The sequence below is a fragment of the Nesoenas mayeri genome (assembly GCF_963082525.1).
Source record: "Nesoenas mayeri genome assembly, chromosome: 27".
NCBI classification, from domain to species: Eukaryota; Metazoa; Chordata; class Aves; order Columbiformes; family Columbidae; genus Nesoenas; species Nesoenas mayeri.
In genome coordinates, this window is record NC_137555.1 from 4,568,984 (window position 1) to 4,591,337 (window position 22,354).

Sequence of the window (22,354 nt, forward strand, 5' to 3'; positions counted from 1 at the left end):
ACCCAGTGAACACCGAGGAGGAGATTCAGGGGTTATGTGTATCGCTAGAAGAAAACACAGACGTCTGGGGTTCCACCTCTGCTGAAGCCAGATGCACGTTCAAACACAATTACTAATAAACGTCAAATGGCAAAAAAAGCATGAACGTTTTCTAGAGCAGGTTTTCCTACGACCTCGCCAAGGGACGTTTCTCATCTGCCGTTCAAACCATGGAAGATCCAGAGGAACTCCTCTGTCCTAAACCCGTGTCTGATCCTGGTACCACACTGACTGCACAACTGGGACAGAAACCAGAACACCGGAGTGCTGAAAACGTTATGGAACTGCTCTACAAACCACTGAAATCGTTTGTGATGGTTCTCCTGCGTTACTTGGAAATGAGGAAAGGGGAAGAGAGGCAGAAAGGAAGCTATCCCGGCACCATCTTTCCTGTTGGAAGCTCTTTAATTAGCACTCTGCTCTTCTGAGTTCAAGGCAACCTTTCCCAGTCTAAACCTCCAATGGAATGAACACAAGTGAAAACAAATCACTTCAGGATTTCTCTCATTTTTACTTCCTTATCAGTGATTTCAAAGCTGCTGAAAAGAACAGATCCAGCACAAACTTCTGAAATGCTGTTTAAGACACATATCGTTATTTAAACGCCTCGGTCACTTTGATTAATCTGAATAGCGATATTTTTGCTTTGTGTGGCTAAAGCAAGTGATGCCCTAGAACTTCTGAGCCTGCGGTGCGGCTGAACACCCGTGACTGAGCGCCAGAAAGGGACAGGCGGGGAAAAGGAAACAAAGGGAAAACAAACAAACAAACAAAACTTTGGCATATGGAAAATCCCAGCGTGACACCCGTTTGTGCGGTACTGTAAACGCCTTTCTTCCAGAGTTCTCAAATGTGATGGTAGTTATATATCAGAATGACTTTTTATAGCTGAGGAGTAAATCCTACCTTTTAGCCTTAAAAACGTGAACAGTTTGAAGTGTGCGAGGCAGTAACAGCTCAGCACCCGCTGTGGGGCTGCCAGGGCGGCACGGGGGGCTCAGCACCCGCCTTCTCTACTGGCAGCACAAGCAGCCCTTGCCAGTACCCATCGCTGCGCCTGGATATCTGACACTGCCCACCAGAACAGCGACTGCGCTCTCATCAGAACTGCTGACCAGAGGAACAAAACCAATCTCGGGCAGCATTTAAACCCTGCAGAGCCCTAGGGGAGATTTTCTTTACAAAATACCTGATTTTATCACTAAACTGCACAAGCGACCACAGAACTACAAAACCGGGGAAAAACCAAGCGTGCTCACCTCTTGCACAAACGAAACAAAAGCCTACATTTACAGCTGATGAGGAGTGACTCCTTTTGGAATGGTTACTACAGATGAGGATGTGGGATGACACGAACAAGCTCCCCGCCGCGATGCAGCCGTCTCCGGAGTGGAAGGCAACGGGACAGCGCAGACACCTCACCATGCGACCTGCGTGACAGACAGAGGCGCCGTCACCGCGAGCAGCGTGCGGCACAGGCGCCGACACGGCCGCGGCGCTGGGATCCGCTCCAGAGACTGCATTTAAACAAACAGGTTACATCTTCACGTAAAAAAAGGTTTCACAGAAGTTAAATCTTTCACTTTAGAACTCTGTTAAGAAAAAACGTACGTTTTCAATCATTCTACAGTCTACGTGTTTTGTTTAAATATTTTGGTTCATTTCTAAATGGATTCTTTTTTCCTTGAAAAATAATTGTTCTAAAGGCTGCTACCAACTGTCTCGTACAAACCACATCCCTGGGCCTTGTGCTCCCAACCCCTGGCCCCATTAAACCCCGCAATGAAAGGCGACTCGGGGGATCCACGTACATCCAGTGGTCTCAGGCTGCTGTTCTCCCACCCACCGCAGATTTAATTAATGACCCCATTAAGAAGGAAACCCTCGTTCCCTGCCGCACGCTGCGTTTCAGAGGGTGTGGTTCCATTCGCTGTTGCTGCGATGTGAGCTCCCCCGCCCCGCTCCCACCTTTGCTCGCTTTGTGGATGTCCTTGTCCATGGAGCAGGCGGTGCAGCAGTGCTGCGGGCAGCGGAACCCGCGCGACTCGAACAGGGCCGTGGCGAACTTGCGAACACAGGCCTCGTGGTAGAACTTGCCGCACGTGCTGACGGAGCAGCGCTTCACATCTTTGCCAGGGAGTTTGCAGGAAAAGCATGTGTGTTCTCCTGGTAAAAGAGGGAATAAGGAAACCCAACTGTGACGCCAATTCTTGGAGGCACGGACCTTAAAGAGATTCTGACGCAGGAACTTTCTGGGTGGAAAAGGAGAATCACACTGCAGAGGCTGAAAAAGCAATGGAGTAACTCAAACCCACCCCCAAAACCTGGGAACGTCCCAGCTCAGGGTGTCCTGACCCAAACCCGGCTCCTTGGGTCCCTCCGCAGCTTTCGGAGCCCAAACGCACTCACCGTTTTTACACTCGGCGCAGATGAACTTCTCATCGGGCAGCGGCTTGAGCCCCAGGCACTCCGGGTGGAAGACGCCGCAGCACTCGCCCTCGCAGGACACCAGGGACTCGCCGGAGCTCTCGCAGATCTAAAACACGCAGAGGGTGTCAGAGAACGGGCACTGGACACGCCGCAGCGCCAGCGGCCACGGGGTGAACGAGGAACAGCATCTGCTGAAATCTGCAGAACTGTGGCAGACCCGAGTCTCTGAACTGAAATCATCCATTTTCTCCCCAAAATACTGCAAAATTCTCTTTCTGCTCTATCCTGAAAGACCATCTGAAATCTATGGATGGAGCAGATAATGGCATCTCATTTTCCTACTTATGCTAGCAGGTATGGATTAGATGCCACTTTCTGGCATGCAGGAGGGCTGATGAATCATTTCCAGAGCATCTGAAGTTTACCTGAGACACCGAATGGCTAAAACAAAGTGGTGTAATCTGAAGAGTCTGCCGGTTCAGAGTAACAGGAACGATACGGCTGCAGTATTCAATTCTGTGCAGTCCTACCATTTACCTGGCAAACCGTGTCCTTTTTGTTGGTTCCGGCTCCTCTCCTGGACAAGCTGGAATCCACCGACTGCACGTCAGAGGCGTCGGCATCGGCGGCAGCCGACGGGCTGTCCGAGCGCTTTCCAAAACTGGCCTGCAAAGGGGAAAGGTCCAAGGCACTCAAACCAGACACTTCGAAAGGACAATCGCGTTTGAAACAATGCTAACAATGCTGTAGTCACCACCGTTCAGAGATCACTCAGTGTGTCAAGAGATACAAAGGTCCTCGAAAGCTGCTGAACTTCGTGACACTGGAAGGATTTTTCACCCCTACATGCAAAACACCATCAAGAGTTCTATTTTGCTTTTTCCAGATACCTCTCAATTTTACACCAAATACGGCGGCATCTCCCAATTCCCAATGAATCTAACAACTTCCACAAAGCAAATTGAGTGACTGATCTAAACCCAGGTTTTGCCAGAAAAAGAGGTAGGAAAATTTGTAAAGAAAGGTTACACATTTTTTGATATCAATGGAGAGGATCAGAAAGAAGACGACGAGGCTTATTTTTTAGACAAAGACAGGACACTGGTAGAAAAGACAGCGTTCACACAGCAATACACAACTGACAGCTGTTATACTGAGGATTAACCAATATGCCTTTACCTGTACATCGTTGAGTCCTCTGGAGTCGGAGTCGGACGTGTCTCTGTAAGCTGAGCTCGTCAGCTCCACGTCAGTGGAGGCACGGCTCCTTTTCTTCAAGGGCTTACAGGAGTCCGAAATCTCGCTGGCACCTTAACACAACATACTACCATTAGTTTTAATATACGTTCTCAACTGTTTTGCTTCAAAACAATAAAGGAAAAAGAAATATGAGAACTTAAACCTGCACTTTATTTGCTAGACTCAACTTTAGGTTTGCAACTCTGACACTAGTTTAATTCTCCCTGAAACGCTTATTAACCCAAAACCACCTCGGCAAGGCCCCTTGAGGAACTTCTGAACACGCTGCCCTGGTGGAGGAAGCTCCTGAGCTGCGTGTGGCAGAGGAGACGACCCCTCAGCATTCAGCTCTGAAACGCGCCCCAGCAACGGCTTTTTCTCATTAGAGTGTGCAGAGGGACCCGCACGACGTGCTCACAGCACGTCAGCCAAACTGCAACCAGCAACGCACGAGCCAGCAAGAACAAAACCCAGACCACCCTCGCAAAAGGAATCAAGATCAGCATCTATCACGTTCATCACCAGAAAGCAGCAGGACCTTTCTGGGAGGAAAACCTGACGTGACGAGCCAGGAACTTCTAAATGAAGTTTATTTTTGGTGTAACTCACCTTTCTGCAATCCCGTCTTCACCGCTGTCAGGGGCACCGTCTCCACCTGTTTGAATAGGAAAACCCACAGTTAAAACCAGCGGAAGCCTCTCCCTGGTATCAAAAGCAAGCATTTCAGGTAAGCGCTCAGCACCCGCCGAGCCGTGGGCCGTCCCCCCGCGCAGCCTGTCCCGGGCTCAGCACCCGCGGCCTGCGCTGCGCCCCGACCCCCGCGGCCCTTCCTGCCGCCCGCGGCCGAGCGGCTGCCGGGGCGGCTCCCGCGCGTCGCCAAACCCGCCGCCCCGGCCGTGGCCGTGGCCGCAGCAGCTCCCGGGCCCGTCCCGGGCAGGGCCCTGCAAGGCGCGGGCTGCGCTGCTGGGGTCGGCACGGCCGGGGCACACGGCAAGCACCGGCACGGCCCGGCCAGCGCCGCCCGGGGCTGCGTCCCACAGCGGGGGGCGAGTTTGGAAACCGCTCTGCCAGACCCCACGGACCCCTGGGGACGGCGGCTGCTCGGGAATGACAGAGGGAGCTGCTGCCTAAAACCCTGCTTTTAAGGTTAAGAATTACAAGTTATTTCTTTACAATGCGGTTACATATGCGTGTAGGAACACATTTAGTAAATATTTAAGGATTATTCTATAATTTTTTTAAAAAATATTTTATTTTGTTGTACAATAGGTAAAAACATACAATAGAAGGATTTGTATAGGATACATTTTGTAATACAAATATAAAATCTAAACAATCACTTTATTTCTCCACTAGTCACTGTAACAGTAGCATTAACATTTTGTTTTTCCCATTAATTGTACTCGTTCCAGTTATAATTTTATACCAAGTTGATGCAGACTAATTTGGGAATCAGTTGCAAGAAAACTTGACCTGGGGTAACAAATATTGTTGCATAATTGTAAGAAGTTAGTAAGATTTCTTTTTTAATATAACTTAATACATTCAAGGTTATGCACACTACAGTGCACGTGTTTAACTTTTAGTCATACACTTTTCCTGAGAAAAGCACTTTAACGTTCATGGTCTCAGTCAGCTCGGTAACATACACGCGAAGCTAACCGCGATCCATGAAGTTCATATTGTTGGTTCTTATACCTTTGTTAAATTAAGGACCATTTACAAACACAAGGTAACTCATTTGCAGGGAGGGCGGCAGGCAGCCCCCGCAGGGCCGGGGCACCGCGCGGGTATCTCACACCCGACGCTGAAGCTGCTTTAACGTGTCACCGAGAACCTGAGCGCTCGAGCATCCTTCTGCTCCACACGGGCGCGAACGCCGCGGCACCACAACAAGAACACGGAGAAAACCGCAACCGGGCTCACTTCCCACCTCTGACGTGAATGAAGTGCAAAGGGCAAATAATAAATTAAAATACAAGAGATAAAAACACTTTCCCCATCCCACATGAACCTTCAGCCTGACCGTCCCGGTCAGAACTCTCCCTGGTAAACGCTGCACTATGGAACATCGGTGTAAAACTCTCGGGGATCGAGTGGAGCAGCCCCTGAAGGGGAAAAATCAACCATGCAAGGACAAGAACCAACAACTTTGACAAACTTGTTAAGAAGTGTATTCGGTTTCCAACATTAACGTCCATCCACTGAACTTTCCTACTGGTTTCCACGCAGAATTTGTAATAATTTTGTAAAGCAACAACATTTGTCGTCTGACATCCAGATTAAAGGAACGCCCTGTACATGTTAGATCTACTGAAGGAAGAAAGAACGTGTATCCCAGGAGATCTGCTTCACTGATGTCTGCCAACGCAAAGCTCTGACTTTTCATCTTTAAATTAAATCATTCTTACAGTCCATTGCAAGAGCGGTCAGATTAATCAGTCTAACTCCATCCGAAACACAAAACCTCAATACAAACCAGCGGCTAAATCAAGAGCAAGAGGAAGGAACCTGGTGGCAATTCCATCGAATAGAAACTAGTGAAACAAGATCATTTGGTGAGAACAGAAATGCCGGGTGAACGAGGCGGGTTCGTGAGCGGTCGCGCAGCACCGGCTCCGTTCTGCACCGCGCAGCACCGAGCGGTGCCGGCGGCAGAGCGGCGGCAGCGGAACTGGCGGGGACACCAGACAGTCCAACACGGAACCCGGGGGAAATGGAGAAAATGAAAGGCACCAATATAAGCCACAACATTTATGAACACGATATATTTTAACTCTCTACATGGAGGAAGCCAACCTGCTCCTTTTTGATCTTCTTCTTTGGCACAGCTTCGGTGGATTTCTCAGACTCTGAGCGGGTTCGAATCGATCTTCTCTGCTGCTTCTTTTCTACAGAACCTGAAGAAGGAAAAAGGTTTCCGTTACACGGTTCCTTCTTTTTTGGGGTACAGCAAGATGTTCAACACCACACCAAGAGATCAATAACAAAACCAAGACTTTCTTCTCTTCTGAGTGTTTTATTTCTGAATTCAGTCGCGAGCTCTGTGCAGCTGGTGCTGCGGTTGCAGACAACGTGCTCTGGTTCCACGGCCGGAGAGAGTGGCCTCAGGACCCGACACAGTCACAGAGCGGAACAGAAACTGGAAACCAGCCCAGCGCAAACGGGTTTTCGTAACAGCTCTCAAGCAGAGTCCTCACTCTGGTTAATTTTTAACCGAGCAGTCTGTATCTTTGGTGTTCATGGGAAGGTACCCACCACCAACTCCTTCAACTAAAACAAGCTCCACATTTCAGACACAAAATGCAGCCCCAGGTTCTCAGCGCGGCCGCCGCTCCAACCGGCCCGCAGGACCCGGGCCGGATCCGCGCTGTGCCAACCCGAGCTCGCTGAGCGTCCCGGAGGCGAACAGCAGCTCCGCGCAAACACAACCAGGACCCCGATGTGCTGTTGTAATTAATGAAAGCGAAAACCAAGCTTCCGAAAACACCACCACGGAAAATACACTCAGGTTAACGAAGGTTGTGATGACATTCCAAGAGAGGAAGTGGGAGCTACTGCTTTTTGACAACTAAGGTTCTGGAGACCTTTCTACGCCGCAGCAGCTCCAGAAAGGGCTTACCGAGAAACACGTACGCAGGCCTGCCTGAAAACCAGACAAGTACAGAAACCGAGGCGTGTTTGTGGAGGACAGCGATCCCAGCTGTGCCGACCACGGACCGCTCGTAAACAGACAAACAACCGGACGGACAGTTAAAGCGGAAGTGACACTTGGCAATATTACGAGATCCTTTCTCAAGAAGGAAAGGAGGACTTTAGCATGTCCACTGCAATGTCTTCCACTTCTCTTTCAATACCACGAGCATTTCTGCATCCTGCCGTGAGAGATAATCAAGGTGTTCTGCTGCAACCTACACCTTAGTTTTACATACCCGATGTAAAAGTACATTTGAGACTATACCAAGGACATGATCACAAACACACCAGACATGCAGTAGTTAATGGATTTCACGTGGTCTGCACAAAACCTGCGGCTGAAAACCAGAAGTCACTATAGGGACTGGAGGAACTCGCAAAGCGCTTAGTTCAGGATGACTCAAAACTGTCTCTTTTCAGGAACCTCCATCCTTTCACCAAAGGAAAAGCTCGGCCGAGGGTTCTGCGACTGTGCCTACCTGTGGAGCCGGTTGTTTCAGGAGAGGACACGTTTTGCACCGCTGCTTTTTCATTTCTCTGATTTGACGAAGAGTTAAGTTTGTCTTGTCCTTTGACGCTTATTTCTGTTTTGTTACCAACTCCCTTCAAAAGAAAAAGAAGATTCTCTTAACCTACTGCTGCACGTGCTGCGAACAGGCCTATCGATGTGCTCCCGCGTCTCGCACAGCGAGGCCCAGCGCCGCGCAGCACCATGGACACGGCGAGCTCTGCCCTGCCCAGCCGCTGCCTCGCAGAGCTCTCCACCCCTCTGCCTCCCCTTGACACCAGTGAGAAACAAAATCCCAGGGACTTTTCTAACCGACACCTTCTCTCTAATGCTTAGGATGGAATAAACACCCTCCAGGGGGAGAGGCACAGAAACAGCCCTAAAGCTTTTCCTGGCACTGCCTGCGAGAAGCTGCTGTGCACCTGGGGGAAGGCAGGTGGCAGAGCTCACTGCCAAAGTCTGTTACATGAGATGGAGTGAGTGCTTGTTCATGCGTTATTGGCAGTTCTGTCCATTTATCCGTTTCCTACAAACCCACTGATTTTGAGATCCAGAGAATTTCTGGATTGCTTCAACTAGGAAGCTGGGAGTGAAGAGCTTTAATGCTCTGGATGCGTTACAAGCAAAAGCGTGTCGGTGTGAGGGAGCTGCTCTGCCGCCAGTTGAACGGTCAGTGGCACAGACTGCGGGGGCACTGGGGTTACAAGTTCAGTGCACTGCAACACTCTGCTCTCACACTTGCGTTTCGGTCCTTTCACTGCAGCAATTCAGCCTAACGTGTTGTGACACCCTGCTGGCCACACGGTCGCTGGGAAACCCCTGAACAGGAGTCGCTACACCAGGTACGTACCTTAGTGGAATAAACAAACTGATCGATGAGTTTTCCATCCCCGGCAGCATTCTGAAGGGCAAAAACCTGTTCAATTTTAACAACCGGAGACATGTTACATTTCTGAAGATCCAGGTTGTGCATGGTTATTGAGGCCGGCAAGGATTTCCGGGCTGCAGCCGTCTTCCAGGCGATTTTTACGGGAGGCGGCTCCTCTTCGTCCACGCTCGACGGCCGCCGCTGGCTCTGTCTGCGCGCCTCGGCGCTGGAGGGCGACGCCGCGGCCGCGCTGCCGTGCTCTGGCGGGGCGCTCAGCGCCGGCTTGGGTCGCCGGCTCTTCTTGGTGTCCACTTTGGAAGCAGCAGTCTTTTTGGCTTTTGACAAAACCTCCTCTGGCTCTTTGTCTATATAAATGAAGGTGTACTGTTCTATCCTTTCTTCCCGAGTCATTTTCAACGCTTTCTCAGCATGAGTAATACCAATGTCCCACTGAGCACGCTCTCTTTGTGGCCTTGGTTTGCGAATCTTAAGGAACAAAGACAAGCAGCTAATTACACTGAAGATTTTGCCACCTACAGCACTTAAAATGCAACCCTGAGGCTCTTTAAATCTCTCAGGCAGCAGATTTAAGTTTGCTCTCCATTTACAGGGCATTTTTGAGAGGTGGGCAGTGAATCCCCTGATCAGAGCACAAACAGGACCATACGACCATCACGATTAAAAGCGTCTGCCCCGAGTTACATTTCAGCACAGACAAGCAGAGGCAATATTCGGGCCAGTCATTCTGTTATGAGACACAGAATTAATCCTGGTTTAAATCCTCTTTACTCTCCTATAAACGCTCTTTTCCTTCCACCTCAACATTTTGATCAGCATAGATACTGCCTGCAGTAGTCCCGTTACCCAGTAAGGAATTCCTGTAGCTAACACTTCCTTTCCAATAAAACAACAGAAAAGAACACAGCCACTAGTATCAGGGCTGGAAGAGTGCCTGTTAAAAACCGTGTTTGCAAAGAGCAGGTTCGCAGTGAACACACAGGCACCACCTGTATTCAACACTCTAATCCAGATGTGAATCTCTCCCTGACTCCCATCAGGAGGAACCAACAACGTGAGCTCAGCCTTTTCACATGAAAGTCACAAGAGCAGGGAAACACCCCCGGTATCTTTACAAGAAGCACTTTTACCAGGGAAATGCAGACCCCCCTTTCCAGGGCAAAGCACTGCAGTGCTTCCCAGCCGCCCCGCGGCAGCTCCGCTTATGCGGGCGCTGTGGATAACCCTCCAGGCAATCGGTGCCCGCCATACCTTCTGCTTCTCAGAGTGGTTGCTGGCTTGCTTAGCAGCCTCAGCCAGTAACTGCTCGTACTGTTTGTGTCCCTTGTACTCCCGAACCCGCTTCTCGTGCACCCACGCCCGCTCCGGCTGGTTGCTGAAAAACTGAACGTGGTATTCACGGGCACCTGCAAGTGAAAGGTTCTGGTCAGCAGTTTTATCGGCAACACTCGGCTGGTTTAGCTTACGCTTTCCTCCTCCACATCGCTCCGTTCCTGCGGGTGGAAATACCTCACTGAAGTTCAGAAATAAGATGGGCTTAGGTAGAGATCAGTCCAGATAAGTACCCACGAACACCCCCATGCCTGTCGGTGTCCTCACAAACACACTGACTTGAGAAAAGTGGGAGCGTCTGTGCACAAGCCCAGCTAATCTCATCCGCATTAGTTCTACACATTTCAGGAATGGCCCCAGTTAGCGCACACACAAGCAGAATTCATCCTTCAAATGGAGTTCCAAGATATTCTTAATACAGGAACAACTACAAACACTCGATATATTCTGGCAAAGGTCCTCCTCCCTTACCTCTTGTATTAATTTTGGTATGAACATCAAGCTGTGGATCACACGAAACCATGCAAGGCCACCATGGGTACGTTCCCACCTTGGACCAGACCAGATCGCCAACCTGAAACTTGATGTCGTGGCTGACTTGTGCAGGAAGAGAAGGCAGGAACTGCTGGACCTGCAAAGAAAGCGCAAGGCTGAAGGCGCAGAAGGCAGTGCAGTGCATGCAGAGATGCGCCCGCTATCCACGGGCACGTGGTGTTCTTCTCCTCAGTATCCCTGACGTTTGATAATTGAACAGGAGATAAACACTGCTCTGCAATACGACAGGAAGGAGCTACACGCAGCTGGGATTTACACAAGATACTCACTGGCAAACCAAGACACGCAACAACAACCTCCACCACCACCCCAAAAAGTCCCTGCTTCATAGACTGATTAAGAACATTGCTTTGGGGATAAATAAATACAGTAGGATGAGAGATGTTTTGATGCAGTAATGACTTCAAAGAAATGGCAACTGATCCATGTAACAATTAGTGCAAAAACAGTACCACACTAGAAGTTCCAAAAGTGTCGATTATTCTGTGTACTAACCGGGGTTTCCTCCAGCACCGCGTCTTCTCTTGGCCGTTCCACACTAAGCCCCTCACTTGGTCTCTAGGAAACAGGGAACAATGAAGAGAAAAAAGGAAAGCAAACACAAACACGGTAAGGGGACAGCACGACAAACACATCAGCATAATAATGAAACCAGGGAGAGAAAATCATTCACTGAAAGGCAACCACGAACCCAGAAAAAATGAATAACGGGCTCCTTGTGCTCCGTTCAAAACACAGCAGCATAACAACCAACAAACACCTTTTTTCCCTACACTATTTCCACTACCGTCACACCTACATACAACAGTGTTCTCAGAGCTGAGCGCTCAATGGTGTTTTCGTAACACTTTCATTTCAAATGGGCATTTCAGGCACGAACATCCCCCTACAGCCACGGGGTCTCCACAGAGCTTAGAGTGTCAGGCGGAGGGAACAACCACACATCACCCTGCTTCACACAGCCACACTGAGGGTGTAACACAGCCCTGCCTGCACCACAGCTGCTGTTTGCTGCTGGGAAGATGAGGCTAGGTGACAAGTCTCACAGCATTAACGCTAAAGATGACGGAAGGGTACGTGATGAACCTACACGCAGATGAAATCACATAGTGGAAAGCCAAGCGGTGGGAGGATGAAACTGAGACTGCACCGGGGAATTCAGACCCAAAACCACCAGCACAAAATCCTGTTTGTGTCAGAGCGATCCGCTGACTGAAACACGGGGGAACAACACGCAAGGTCTGATTGTGGCACCACCTTTTGGAAGGGAAACGGAAGCTACAAGTAGGACAAAAGCAAGACCAAGACTCCTGGTGAATTCTGGACGACACGTATGGCTCGGAACTTGAGAAGCAAAGTTCTAGTTCGGTCTGGGAAAGACAGAAGATCTTGTTCTTGTGATGAACAAATAACACCAGCCAAACAGAGGGACGAGCACAGCTGAAGCTCCAAGAGCAGAATCAGAGTCCTGTGTCTTCCATTAAAAATAACTACAACAACAGCACAACGAGCATGCGAACCTGCCACACCAGGTGAGAGCCCTGAGCCCTACAGGGCACGTCTCCCAACCCTCCCCGAACCCCGCAGGACGAGGGTTCCACGAGAACCTGCAGGAAACTGGGGCACGGGCGGGAGCCGCGCAGCCTGGGCCGGGACACGGCCACGGCCACGGCCCCGTTCGGCCAGCAGCCCCGGAACACCGACACCAGCACCAGAGCTGGCAGCAACAGGCACGTGCAAGGGAAACAGAAACAATGAAGTAGCTTAATGACCTAATAGAGAGTATCTGACCAGTAAATAAAGTTTCGAGACTTTAAGTGTGTATACAACTAAAACAAAGCAAAAGCACTGCCAGACACACAAACTCCATCAATGATATCAGGTAAACAGATGGCTGAAACTGTTATTCCACTTACATTTTGTTCCTCTGATTCTAATTTTGGAATTTTGTGCGACTTTCGCTCTTCCGACCGGGAAGAGTCGTGCTTGCTACTTTTTTTCCTTTTCTCCTTCCTCCCTTCATGTTTCGCCTTAGCATACTCACTGGCTTGTACTTCATTTAGAAGGTCCCCACACAGAGAGGACTCAAACAATTCCCTGCCGTTCTGGATAGTTTTGGTTATCTTTAGTTTGATCTCTGGTGAGCCAGTCTTCTTTGGGATCACCGTTTGCAAAACTGAAGGAGGCGGCGGAGGCGGCGGCTGCGGAGGGGAAGGTTTCTCCAGAACTTCGTGTGGCCTCGCGTTCGAGTTTTCCATTTGGTAATACTCCGGGGGACTAAAGTTCCTGACCGCTCCGAAGCCGTTGGCCGAACCGTTGGGGTACTGGGCGTAGGTCTGGTACTTGGCGTGGGGCTCGTACATGCCGATGGCCGCGGGGTAGCCGTTGGCCAGGGGCGGCAGGTCCTCGGGCGGGGGCGGCGGGTACTGGAAGCCTTGCTGCAGGGCGGCTTCGTACGGTGTCTGGCCGCCATCTTCAGCAATGTCACTGCTGCCATCGAAGGCATCCTCTTGGCGGATGTTGGCGGAGTCAATGAGTTGAGGTGGTTGCTGAATTGTGTTTCCCATGATCCCTTGCATGAAAGAGAAAGAGAAATCCATTGTTCTGCTCCAGCATCCTTAGCTTTCCCTTTTTCTCATAGGGCCTACAGGTGAGGGAAAGGAAATAAGACGTCAGTGCCAATCAAAAGATAATTAAGCAAATTAAATTGCTAAGGAAAAAAGATCCAAGGACCAAATTCCCCCTCTCCAATCAGTAGCCACCTTCTCGTGGATTTAGAGAGGACCGATCCACTGAATCTTTAAAAAGGGCTATTCGCACATTTTTGCTGAACAGCTTTTTTACATGACCACCTTCTTTTCTCCCAAGCCATTTAAAGAAAGGTTATAAGCACAAGTGCTTAAGAACTATGAGCTCAAGCGTTACCAAGTCAGAATAACGGTGCCAGCGTCCCAAGCAGCGTCTCTAGCCCTCCCAGCCCGGCACCGGGATTATTCTCACCCAAAGCGGGCAAGCAGCACCCTGGGCCCTCGGGCACACAGAACACACCAAGTGCTCCTGACACCACCATCAGAAAACTGAACGAGCCGCAAAAACCCACAGAAGGCCACTCAATGAGAGAGAAACCTCTTCCCTGCCCCTCAGCTCCTTGCCAGCGCCGCAGCCAGAGGGGCAGCGCTGTGCCAGCAGCAGGCTGCGCCACGGGCACCAGGGAAGTGAAGGGGTCACTCCAGCGCAGCGGCCGGGAAAGCAGCCGCGGCGGGGGCTGCCCAACCTCTGCCCTCCCCAGGCAAGCAGAGCAGGGCCTGCAGCCGCCGGCTCTCGGCAGCCAAGCGAGGAGGGTTATTCTGCTCACTCCCTGCCCCTCACTTCAATTTAGCATTAAACACTTAGGGCCCAAACACTACATGGTTCTGAGGGGAAGAAAAATAGCCCCAGCATCAAAAGATCTCCAAAACGTGAGGTTATTCACAGAATTAGATTACAGCTGAGAAAGCTGCCATACACGCGTTCACTTTTCCATTGCACATTAAACAGCAAAATCAGACTCAATTATATTTCCAAAACTCAGCTACTGGTTCAGAGAAGGCTTTTGCATTTACCTAAATGATCTCAGTGGTCAACAAGAAGAAACCCAGAGTGACCTGCGCTCCAGGTAAGAAAGGCGGGTTTGCTCCCGAGCCAGGTCACGCCAGCCCTTCCAAAGCAAACAGAGACCTGTGTTATTTATTCTGCCTCTGTGGGCACAAAGGCGGGTGGGTCACTGCGCCCGCCTGGCTGGGCTTCCAAACGGCATCCACACGGCCCGCAAGATCTACAAATAACCCTCCTGCACTACATTCTCACCCTCCCAATGCAACAGATTGCAACACCTTATCCAAGAGTTTCCAAAACACCAGGAGCACTTCCCTCCTCCCAGACGGCAAAGAGAAACTGAAGTTATAACAGGAACAAGTAAGAACTTGACCAGAATTCTGCCCTGTGTTCTGTGGACTTGATCCTGGGATCACACTGATGTTTGTATCCATGTTCCCTGCCCTGTGCAATCAACCGGGGCACATGTGCCACTGCAATTCAGTGACTTCGGGGAAAAAGCTTCCTAGCACAACACCATGCAGCAACATCCACTAATCACAGGAACTTTCCCGTCCCTCGGCTGCAGAGCCATCCCTCGGCTGCAGAGCCATCCCTCGGCTGCAGAGCCACAAAACCAGCAGCCGAGGGTCACTGTGCAGGGGCCAGGACACGGAGCAGGACCGCGCACCAAGGTAAAACCACAAACCACCACCCACTCCAGGAAGAGGAAGCGGGACTGCCCGTACTCGTATTTACAAACTAATTGTTACTTCACATCTGCCAAACTGAAGAGCAAACAACAGGTTTCTCACACTAGTAAGAAACTGCAGCCTAGGCTGCTTTTCTCTGGGCCTAACGCCCTGTTCCTCCCAGCAGAACCCGTCCCAGGGCCAGAGCACCAGGCCATGGCCACGGCCACGCGGGTCTACAGACGGTGCAACAGCCGCCCCAGCAGGCAGCGGAGCCCTCCCCGACACAGGCAGACACAGGCAGAACGCTCTCGCCAGGACAGCTGAAATAAGGGGCAGCAGCAAAGTCGCTGTGCTGCCGGCACCGAGCAGCAGAGCTTCTCTGCTGGCACCTCGGTACAATTGTCCCACCAACGAGATCCAGACCCGGCGCTAACAGAACCCAAAGCCACACGGCAGCGGCTGGCGGGCCGTCAGCGTGCTTCGTTTCGGTACGGGACACGAGTTGTGATGACTGAACTTCAGAACACACTACTTACATTGGATTTAGGAGCTACCAGTAAAAGAAAATAGTTTTGGTTATTATCTTTTTGAAAGAAACTCCTTTCTGGAGCTCGGTTGTGTGAAACAACCTCCACCCATGCTAAGCCCGTGCTTCACGGTCAGGACAAGCCGCGCAGCTGCCTCGGCGCCTTCCCCGGCCCGCAGCGGGGATCGCGGCTGCGCTGAACTGCTGCTCTCGAGTCTGAGAGCGCCACAAGCTGCTCTCCTCCCACGGCGCTCGCAGCAGCAGCGGCTTCCTTCCGCGGCCGGCGCTGCCACCACCGCCACCACGCCCGGGTTTCCAGCCCTCTGCCTCTCCAAAGCCCTGCTGAGCTTGTTCCCGTGCCAGTCACCGCCCAGGAGCTGCCCCAGTAACAGGCCAAAACAAGGAATCCTCAACGAGCCGGAATCCCAGTGTCTGAACCCACGGCAGGAGTCTTCGCAAAGTCACCCCCGAGTTCTCATGCGCCGGGAACCCCATTGGCACTGAAATACCAACAGGCTCCAGAGACTTGTCCCCATCCCGAGGAACCCACAGCGAATGGGATTTGCGGGGACACCTGTCCACCTTGCAGAGAGCACTTCAGAATACATTCTCCACACTACAACAGCGATTACTGTATTAAATTATAGTACCAGCCTCCCGCAAGCTGGAAAATTCAGCTTCCAAATATGACCCACAACAGATACCACCCTGGTACCTCATTGGAACTCAACCAAGAGATAAAGGAACAATTTAATTATAGGTTTATAGGAAGTGGATACATTATAGCAAATGAGGAACAACTTGAAATCAACGATACCTTCAAAACGGCAACTGAATTTCCTAAAGAGATGAACAGAGCTTGCTGTGCAGAGCTGGGCAGGCAGCGTCCCGTGCTAGCGCTGTCCCACGCTGGGGGATCTAGACCACGACTACACGGGCACAAGGTTTGAGCAAATATTGTCACCCTGCCCATGGACAGTCACAATTCCGAGTTCTAAAGGAAAAACTAAAAGTACAAGCAGCGCAAGATAAGGTAGGGCAACCTACCAGGGCTCAACAGACCTTTCTCACTTTAACACTAAGTTTGTTTCACTGCCCATCCCGAGCTCCTTAGCTTGACTGAGCATAACTCAAAAAACTCAGTTACACCTCCAACAGCGAGTGCCCAGCATGGGAAAGCTCCAGAGGAACGAGGAATCCTCGGGTTCACGTCTTCTCACGAACAATCACACTCATCTAAAGCCATTTTTAACACGAGTCTTTAGTAAGTGCACTCTCGGAAAACAAGACACGACGCTCTCTGATATCACCTTCATGATGCAGTAACCAACAACCGATCTCTCGTGATCAAACAATTCTGAACGATGCTGATCCCATTTGGTGAAAGCTCTTCTTCCTCCCAAACGGGGAGTTTTGTAGGCTCACACAAATCACAACATGGTGGGACTTCCCTATGAAACACACTAACCTGCGTCTATCTGCTGTGTTATTGCTCAATCAGGAAGAGCTCCAAAATAGTGAGAAAAGATGCGGTAACCGGGCAATGCGTAAGGGAAACTTCCCAAACATCAGAGGCACCCACCGCTACCAGGAGCCAGGGTGAAATCTCCCAAGCACGAGGGGGAACGGTCTGCAAACACGGCTGCAGGCACAACGGGGAGAAGCTGCCCGGACCCAGCCGGGCGCCAGCGCAAACAGCGGCGCTTTCCCCTGCACCGAGAGCCGGGGGCTCCGTCACCTCCCGCCCAGCGCCATCGGCCGATGGACCCGCGGGGACCAGCCCAGCGCCGCTGATGTGACACCGTGGCTGCCACCGCAGCCGTGAGCTGACACAGCACCTACCCGTCCAAAGCACCGCATGCACACGGTGTAAACTGAGCTTCCACAAAACCTTTCTGAATTAATTTGACCCTTTTCCGTTGGCAACACGACACGGGCAGTGGGGTTAGCACCCGTTGGACACACTGTCTGCTGTGAGAAGAGAAACTGCCCCAGCGCCTCCGTGCCCGAGCTGGAGAGCAGCAGCCGGAGCCAGCCCTGCGCGCGCAGTGCCGCTGCCCCCACCCTGACACGGACTTTCTACCAACAGCCTCGAGAGCAGAAGTTCCCTGAGCACAAATAACAACCCAGCTCACAACCCAACCAGCAAGATTCCCAGATCTGCTCGTTCCTACCGCCCCTTCATTCCCCAAGTCACCGCGCACATGTCTACCCCATTTTCCGTGCTGTCCCGCCCCAGTGCGCGCCCGTACCCGACCCGCGCTCATCCCACACGCCTGACCCGGGCAGCGGCTGCTCGCCCGGCCCGTGTTCTGCCAGCAGCTGCCTGACTGGAACAGGCTTGGTTGGTCGGGAACGGTAAGTGATGCAATCGACTTGTGTTGTGTTTCCAGCTGGAACGAGGCTTTTGCTCAAGTGCAGCAAGCAAACCTGCCCCCAAACTCCTCACTGGAACCCAACACACCTGCACTTCGACAGTTACGTCAAGAATCACCCCGAGGGCACCTTCACCACCTGTAACAGCATCCCATGGCGTTCAAATTATATGAACTTTATACAGAGATAAAACAAATATTCTTACTGATTCCTGCATTCAGTATTTACAGTCTCTCTGCCTCATTTTGTTCTGGGTGTCCTAAGAAATCATGCATGGAAAGTTTTGTTGACACGCCTTAAGACGATGCTGAGTTTTTCAAGAGCACGTAGATTCACCAGCAGAAAAGTCGTGGCCTGTGTATTTCCACGGAGCCGGCTGGACCGCGCAGCCCCTCCGGCAGACCCTGGCGGTGAATCACAGGCCTCCTGACAACCTTAGCGCGTGCGGTGGGGCTGGCTGCTGCCCTGCACACCTTTCTCAAGGTGCTTTGTTGGTTTTTCAAATGCCAGAAGAGAGAGTCACGTCTGTAATATAGTTTTGATAAGGCCACTTTCAACAAGTTTCCCACGGTGACGTGGAAAGAAAACAACTCAGACAGTGGCAAAGAAAATGCTACGCATTAAAAGAAAAAAGAAGTTGTTTGTCTTGAAAGTGGGTTTAAGAGTACTCCGTTGGTGTTAAGAGCCTCAGCTCAAATAGGAAGAGCGTAGGAAAATCTTTTGTTTTTCAAGGAGAGTCAGACTGACATACACAATAAAACCAGTGGCCAGACCTTTGGCAACACCAAACACTGTAACAGACAAGACACACTTTCTCACACCAAAACCAGTGTAACAGCTGCAATATGTCTCACGTGAATCACTCCAAACTCAGGCAAGCTTGCTGAGCTAAAAGATGCGAAACATGGTGGTATTAAAACAAAACATATGGCCTTGGATCAACAAACTGAACATCTTAAACCTGTACTAATGTTGTTGAGTGAATCGACAGCCAAGGACGAGCAGAGTGAGACACAGAACAAAGTAGAGCACACTGCACCAGGACCTCAAACCACAATAATCCAAGAGACAACAAATCTTGCACTTCCATGCGGCTCTTCAGAGCGCGCACTGGACGCGTTTTTCCCCGAGAAGCCGACGGGTCCGCGGGCCGGTGGCGGGGCCAGCGGCGCCCGGTGTCAGCGGAGGAGAGCGCGGTGCCGGCTCCAAGCCCAACTCCTCCGCCCCAGAAGACGCGGGGTCTCCGAGTGCGGCTCCCCCGCCAGGCCCCTCCGAGTGCCGGCCGCTCTCCGCGGAACCCGCCGCTGCCCAAACCCAGCCCGGCGGGACAAGCGGGCGGGTCCCGCCGCGCGTCCCCGAGCCCGGCCCGGCCCGGCCCCCCCCGGCCTTCCCCGCGGGGTGGGCTCGGGACGCTCCCCGGGACGCCCCCCGGCCCCCTCCCTCCGCGGGGGCGGCTCCGGGGGCTGCGCCGCCGCCGCAGCAAACATGGCGGCCGCGGCCCCTTTAAGCCCGGGCGGGCCGGCGCCGCCGCCCCCGCCGCCCGCCCGCCCGCCGCCCTCACCTTCAGTCTGTTCCATTCTAACTGCCCCCGCCGCGTCCACCCAGCCCAGCGCAGACAAAGGCCGGCGGCGGGGGCGGCGGCGGCGGGGCCTCCTCCTCCTCCTCCCCGCCTCCTCCCGCAGCAGCAGGCCGCGACGGAGCCCCGGCCTCGATTTCCGCGCCCCCGCCGCTGGCGCCGGGCTCCGCCCCGGGAGGCCGCCCGCCCCACCACCGCCCGCTCCCGGCCGGGGCGGCCAAGGGGAGGCGCTCGGCGGGGCGCGGGCGGGCGCGGGCGACCGCTGGCGGCGGGGGAAGGCGGCGCTCGGTGCCGCTCTGCCCGGGTCCCGGCCCCGCTCCCGCGCCCTCCGCCTCCGCCCCCCTGCGACGCCGCGCAGGCGCGCGCGCACGCGCCGCCCCGCCCCCGCCCGCCATTGGCCGCTGCCGCCGCAAGGCACGCCGGGGGATGTAGTCCGCGCGCCGCGGCCCCGACCCGCTGCCGGCGCCCGCGGGTTCGAATCCCGCCGCTCCCAAAAACAAACCCCCAATTCTGCTGGGAAGTCTCGATCTGGCTCCCGAGGTTGGATCAAGAAAGAAAACGTTGGATTCGGGAGTTTTCCATCCCGTTTTGTGTGGAAAATTGTGCACCGAGATGTATGCAATTAACTCCCCTCCTCCACAACCTTCAACTCTTCTTCTGCAGAAGAAAACGCAACCGAAGCGCACACAATAAATCTTCCCTGCAGCAAAAATGTTAACATGCAAGGGAAACAAAATGAAAACAGAAAGCAAGAAAAGCTCAAGAGAATGGAAAGTAAACAAGACGGGAAGATAAGGTGACGTCCGCTACCAGAAACAAAAGGAAGTTGGATAATAAAAGAAACAGCATTAGATAGAGAGACGTGACCCAACACGAGCGAGGAAGGTGAAGAGGGACTGAGCAAGGAGTCCCGAATGCGCAGCGGTTCCCACTGCCCAGAGAGCAGCGGCTCAGCCCGCAGCGAGCACGGGTCTGTCTGCGGCGGGAACTGCTCTCGTAAAGGGAATTTTAAAAGCAATTCCCCCCCTCCAATACAATAAGGGACCAAAAACGGAGGTGACCTAGAAAAGGCTTTCTCTCTCTCTCTTCCTTTCCCTTCTGTAAATTCTAAATGCTTAACATTAAGCATGAAGCTTAATATGAATATACAGAGGGTCCTGATGTTCCTGAAGTAGTTTGGAAACCACCGGCAGAGCTGAAGCTGCAGACGAGGGACGTGCCACGACCGCGGCTGCACCGTTCTGAGCCCGGACCTCCCCGTTTCCAGCTCCAGGAGATCAGCACACGGAACCACACACAACCGCAGCTCCGCCAGTAACAGCCCCAGTGCTCCCCACACCCCAGAGCTTCACAACAGCCCCGAGACGTACCCAAGAGAAAACAACATTCCTGAGCAATCATAGAGGTGCCACATTCCCCCTGAATAATTAAATGCAGCGCGCTAATTGCTTCCAGAAGCTGTGCCCCCACTCCTGCTGCCTGCGCGTTTCAGAACAGCTCAGAACCGCTGCCTGTTCCTGGACAAACCGTCCCTGCCCAGTGCTGCTCCCAAAAAGACAGGGAGGCCCCGGTAAGGGGGAGCACATGCTGCAGCTCAAAAGGGGGAGCACAGGCTGCAGCTCAAAAGGGGGAGCACAGGCTGCAGCTCAAAAGGGGGCGCAGAGGCTGCAGCTTGAAAGGGGGAGCAGGGGCTGCAGCTCAAAAGGGGGCGCACAGGCTGCAGCTCAGTCCCGGGGCTCCCAGCAGCAGCCCAGGGGGCGGCTCTGCCCCCCGCTGCAGTGCCCACCGCAAGGCCCAGCGCCTCGCACCGCGCAGGAGCACCTGCTGTCAGTTCCCTGGCGAGAGGCCGAGTCTCCCGTCACCTCCCGGGAACGTTTCTCCCGCTGCCTACGTGTTTCATCAGACCCGCGGTGTTTGTCTCCAACACGTCAGGGCTTGAAACTTCCTTCTGACGCCTAATTCCACGGAAAACTGCTCTCAGGTGGTAACACGCAAAAGGAGACAAAAGAGACTCTACTGTTACCTGACCTGTCGTACACGCGGCTGCTCAGAATATGTTCTGTTCTATACATAGATACAATCTGCAATCGCTTAGGAACCGTTCAGGTAAAAGCGAAGTTTTGTTCCGTACAAAAAATAAAGGGATCCTGTCAGTGCTTTACTGGATGGCAGCGGCTGCTGGTGGCATTTTCAAAGAAAACCCCATGGATGCACCAGGAAACATCCGGTGGCCACCAGTGAAGCGCTGTTGTGTGTGCTAACGGCCTAACACCCCTCCTACCTTCCAGCAGCTCTCGGGCGTCGCAGGGCAGGGCGAGCGCGTGGAGCCGAACCGCAGAGCGCCTTCCGGCCAGGGGCCCGCTCTCGCACATGGCTCTCGGCTTCCCTCCCGCTCTTCAGGCGCTACACAAACGACAAAACGGCAGAGGTGAGGCCAGGCCGCCAGCGGAGCCGCTCCGGCCCCGGGGCGCTGGGGGAGCCGCCGCGGCACCGGTGAGAACCGGCCGGAGAGCGGGAGGAAGGGGCGACCGCGGGGCCTCGGCGCGGGCCTCAGCTCAGGCCGCAGGCCTCAGCACAGGCCGCAGGCCTCGGCTCGGGCCCAGAGGCCGCCCCGGCCGCTCTCCCCGGGCCCCGCTGTCCCCGTCCCGGTCCCCCCGTCCCCGTCCCCGTCCCCGTGCCAGTGCCCCCCCCCCCCCCGACGTCACGGGCAGCCCCGCCGCCCCGCGATGTCGTCACGCACCGGCCCGTGACATCACCCCGCCGGGCCCGCCCTCCCGCACGTCGCTCCTCGCAGCCAATGCGCGGCCCTTCCTGAGGGCACCTCGGGTCAAGCCCCGCCCCGCCCTGCTCCCATTGGGTGGCCTGCGGCAGGGCCGCGACCCTGCCTTCTGATTGGCTGTCGCCGAAGGGGCTGTGACGCCAC

General features: G+C 53.2%; 1 protein-coding gene across 4 annotated transcripts in view; it reads right to left on the reverse strand.

Annotated features, from left to right (window-relative positions):
- The window catches only part of NSD3 (nuclear receptor binding SET domain protein 3), a 34,430-nt gene extending 12,218 nt beyond the window's left edge, over positions 1 to 22,212 (reverse strand). For 2 of the 4 annotated variants that reach the window (XM_080360101.1, XM_080360098.1), the window contains exons 1-15: positions 22,172 to 22,212; positions 21,713 to 21,834; positions 12,602 to 13,257; positions 11,181 to 11,243; positions 10,602 to 10,761; positions 10,050 to 10,204; positions 8,763 to 9,266; positions 7,884 to 8,007; positions 6,508 to 6,608; positions 4,318 to 4,363; positions 3,649 to 3,779; positions 3,007 to 3,135; positions 2,449 to 2,575; positions 2,008 to 2,205; positions 1,299 to 1,469 (exon numbers count right to left, since the gene is read on the reverse strand). In XM_080360101.1, coding sequence (XP_080216227.1) covers positions 1,299 to 1,469; positions 2,008 to 2,205; positions 2,449 to 2,575; positions 3,007 to 3,135; positions 3,649 to 3,779; positions 4,318 to 4,363; positions 6,508 to 6,608; positions 7,884 to 8,007; positions 8,763 to 9,266; positions 10,050 to 10,204; positions 10,602 to 10,761; positions 11,181 to 11,243; positions 12,602 to 13,257; positions 21,713 to 21,803 — 2,656 coding nt within the window. In that variant the 5' untranslated portion in view covers positions 21,804 to 21,834; positions 22,172 to 22,212. Of the gene's footprint in view, positions 1 to 1,298; positions 1,470 to 2,007; positions 2,206 to 2,448; positions 2,576 to 3,006; positions 3,136 to 3,648; positions 3,780 to 4,317; positions 4,364 to 6,507; positions 6,609 to 7,883; positions 8,008 to 8,762; positions 9,267 to 10,049; positions 10,205 to 10,601; positions 10,762 to 11,180; positions 11,244 to 12,601; positions 13,330 to 19,416; positions 19,536 to 21,712; positions 21,835 to 22,171 lie in introns of those variants that run through there. The other 2 variants (XM_080360099.1, XM_080360100.1) reach the window with 2 other exon arrangements.
- Between the last annotated feature and the right edge of the window lie 142 nt (positions 22,213 to 22,354).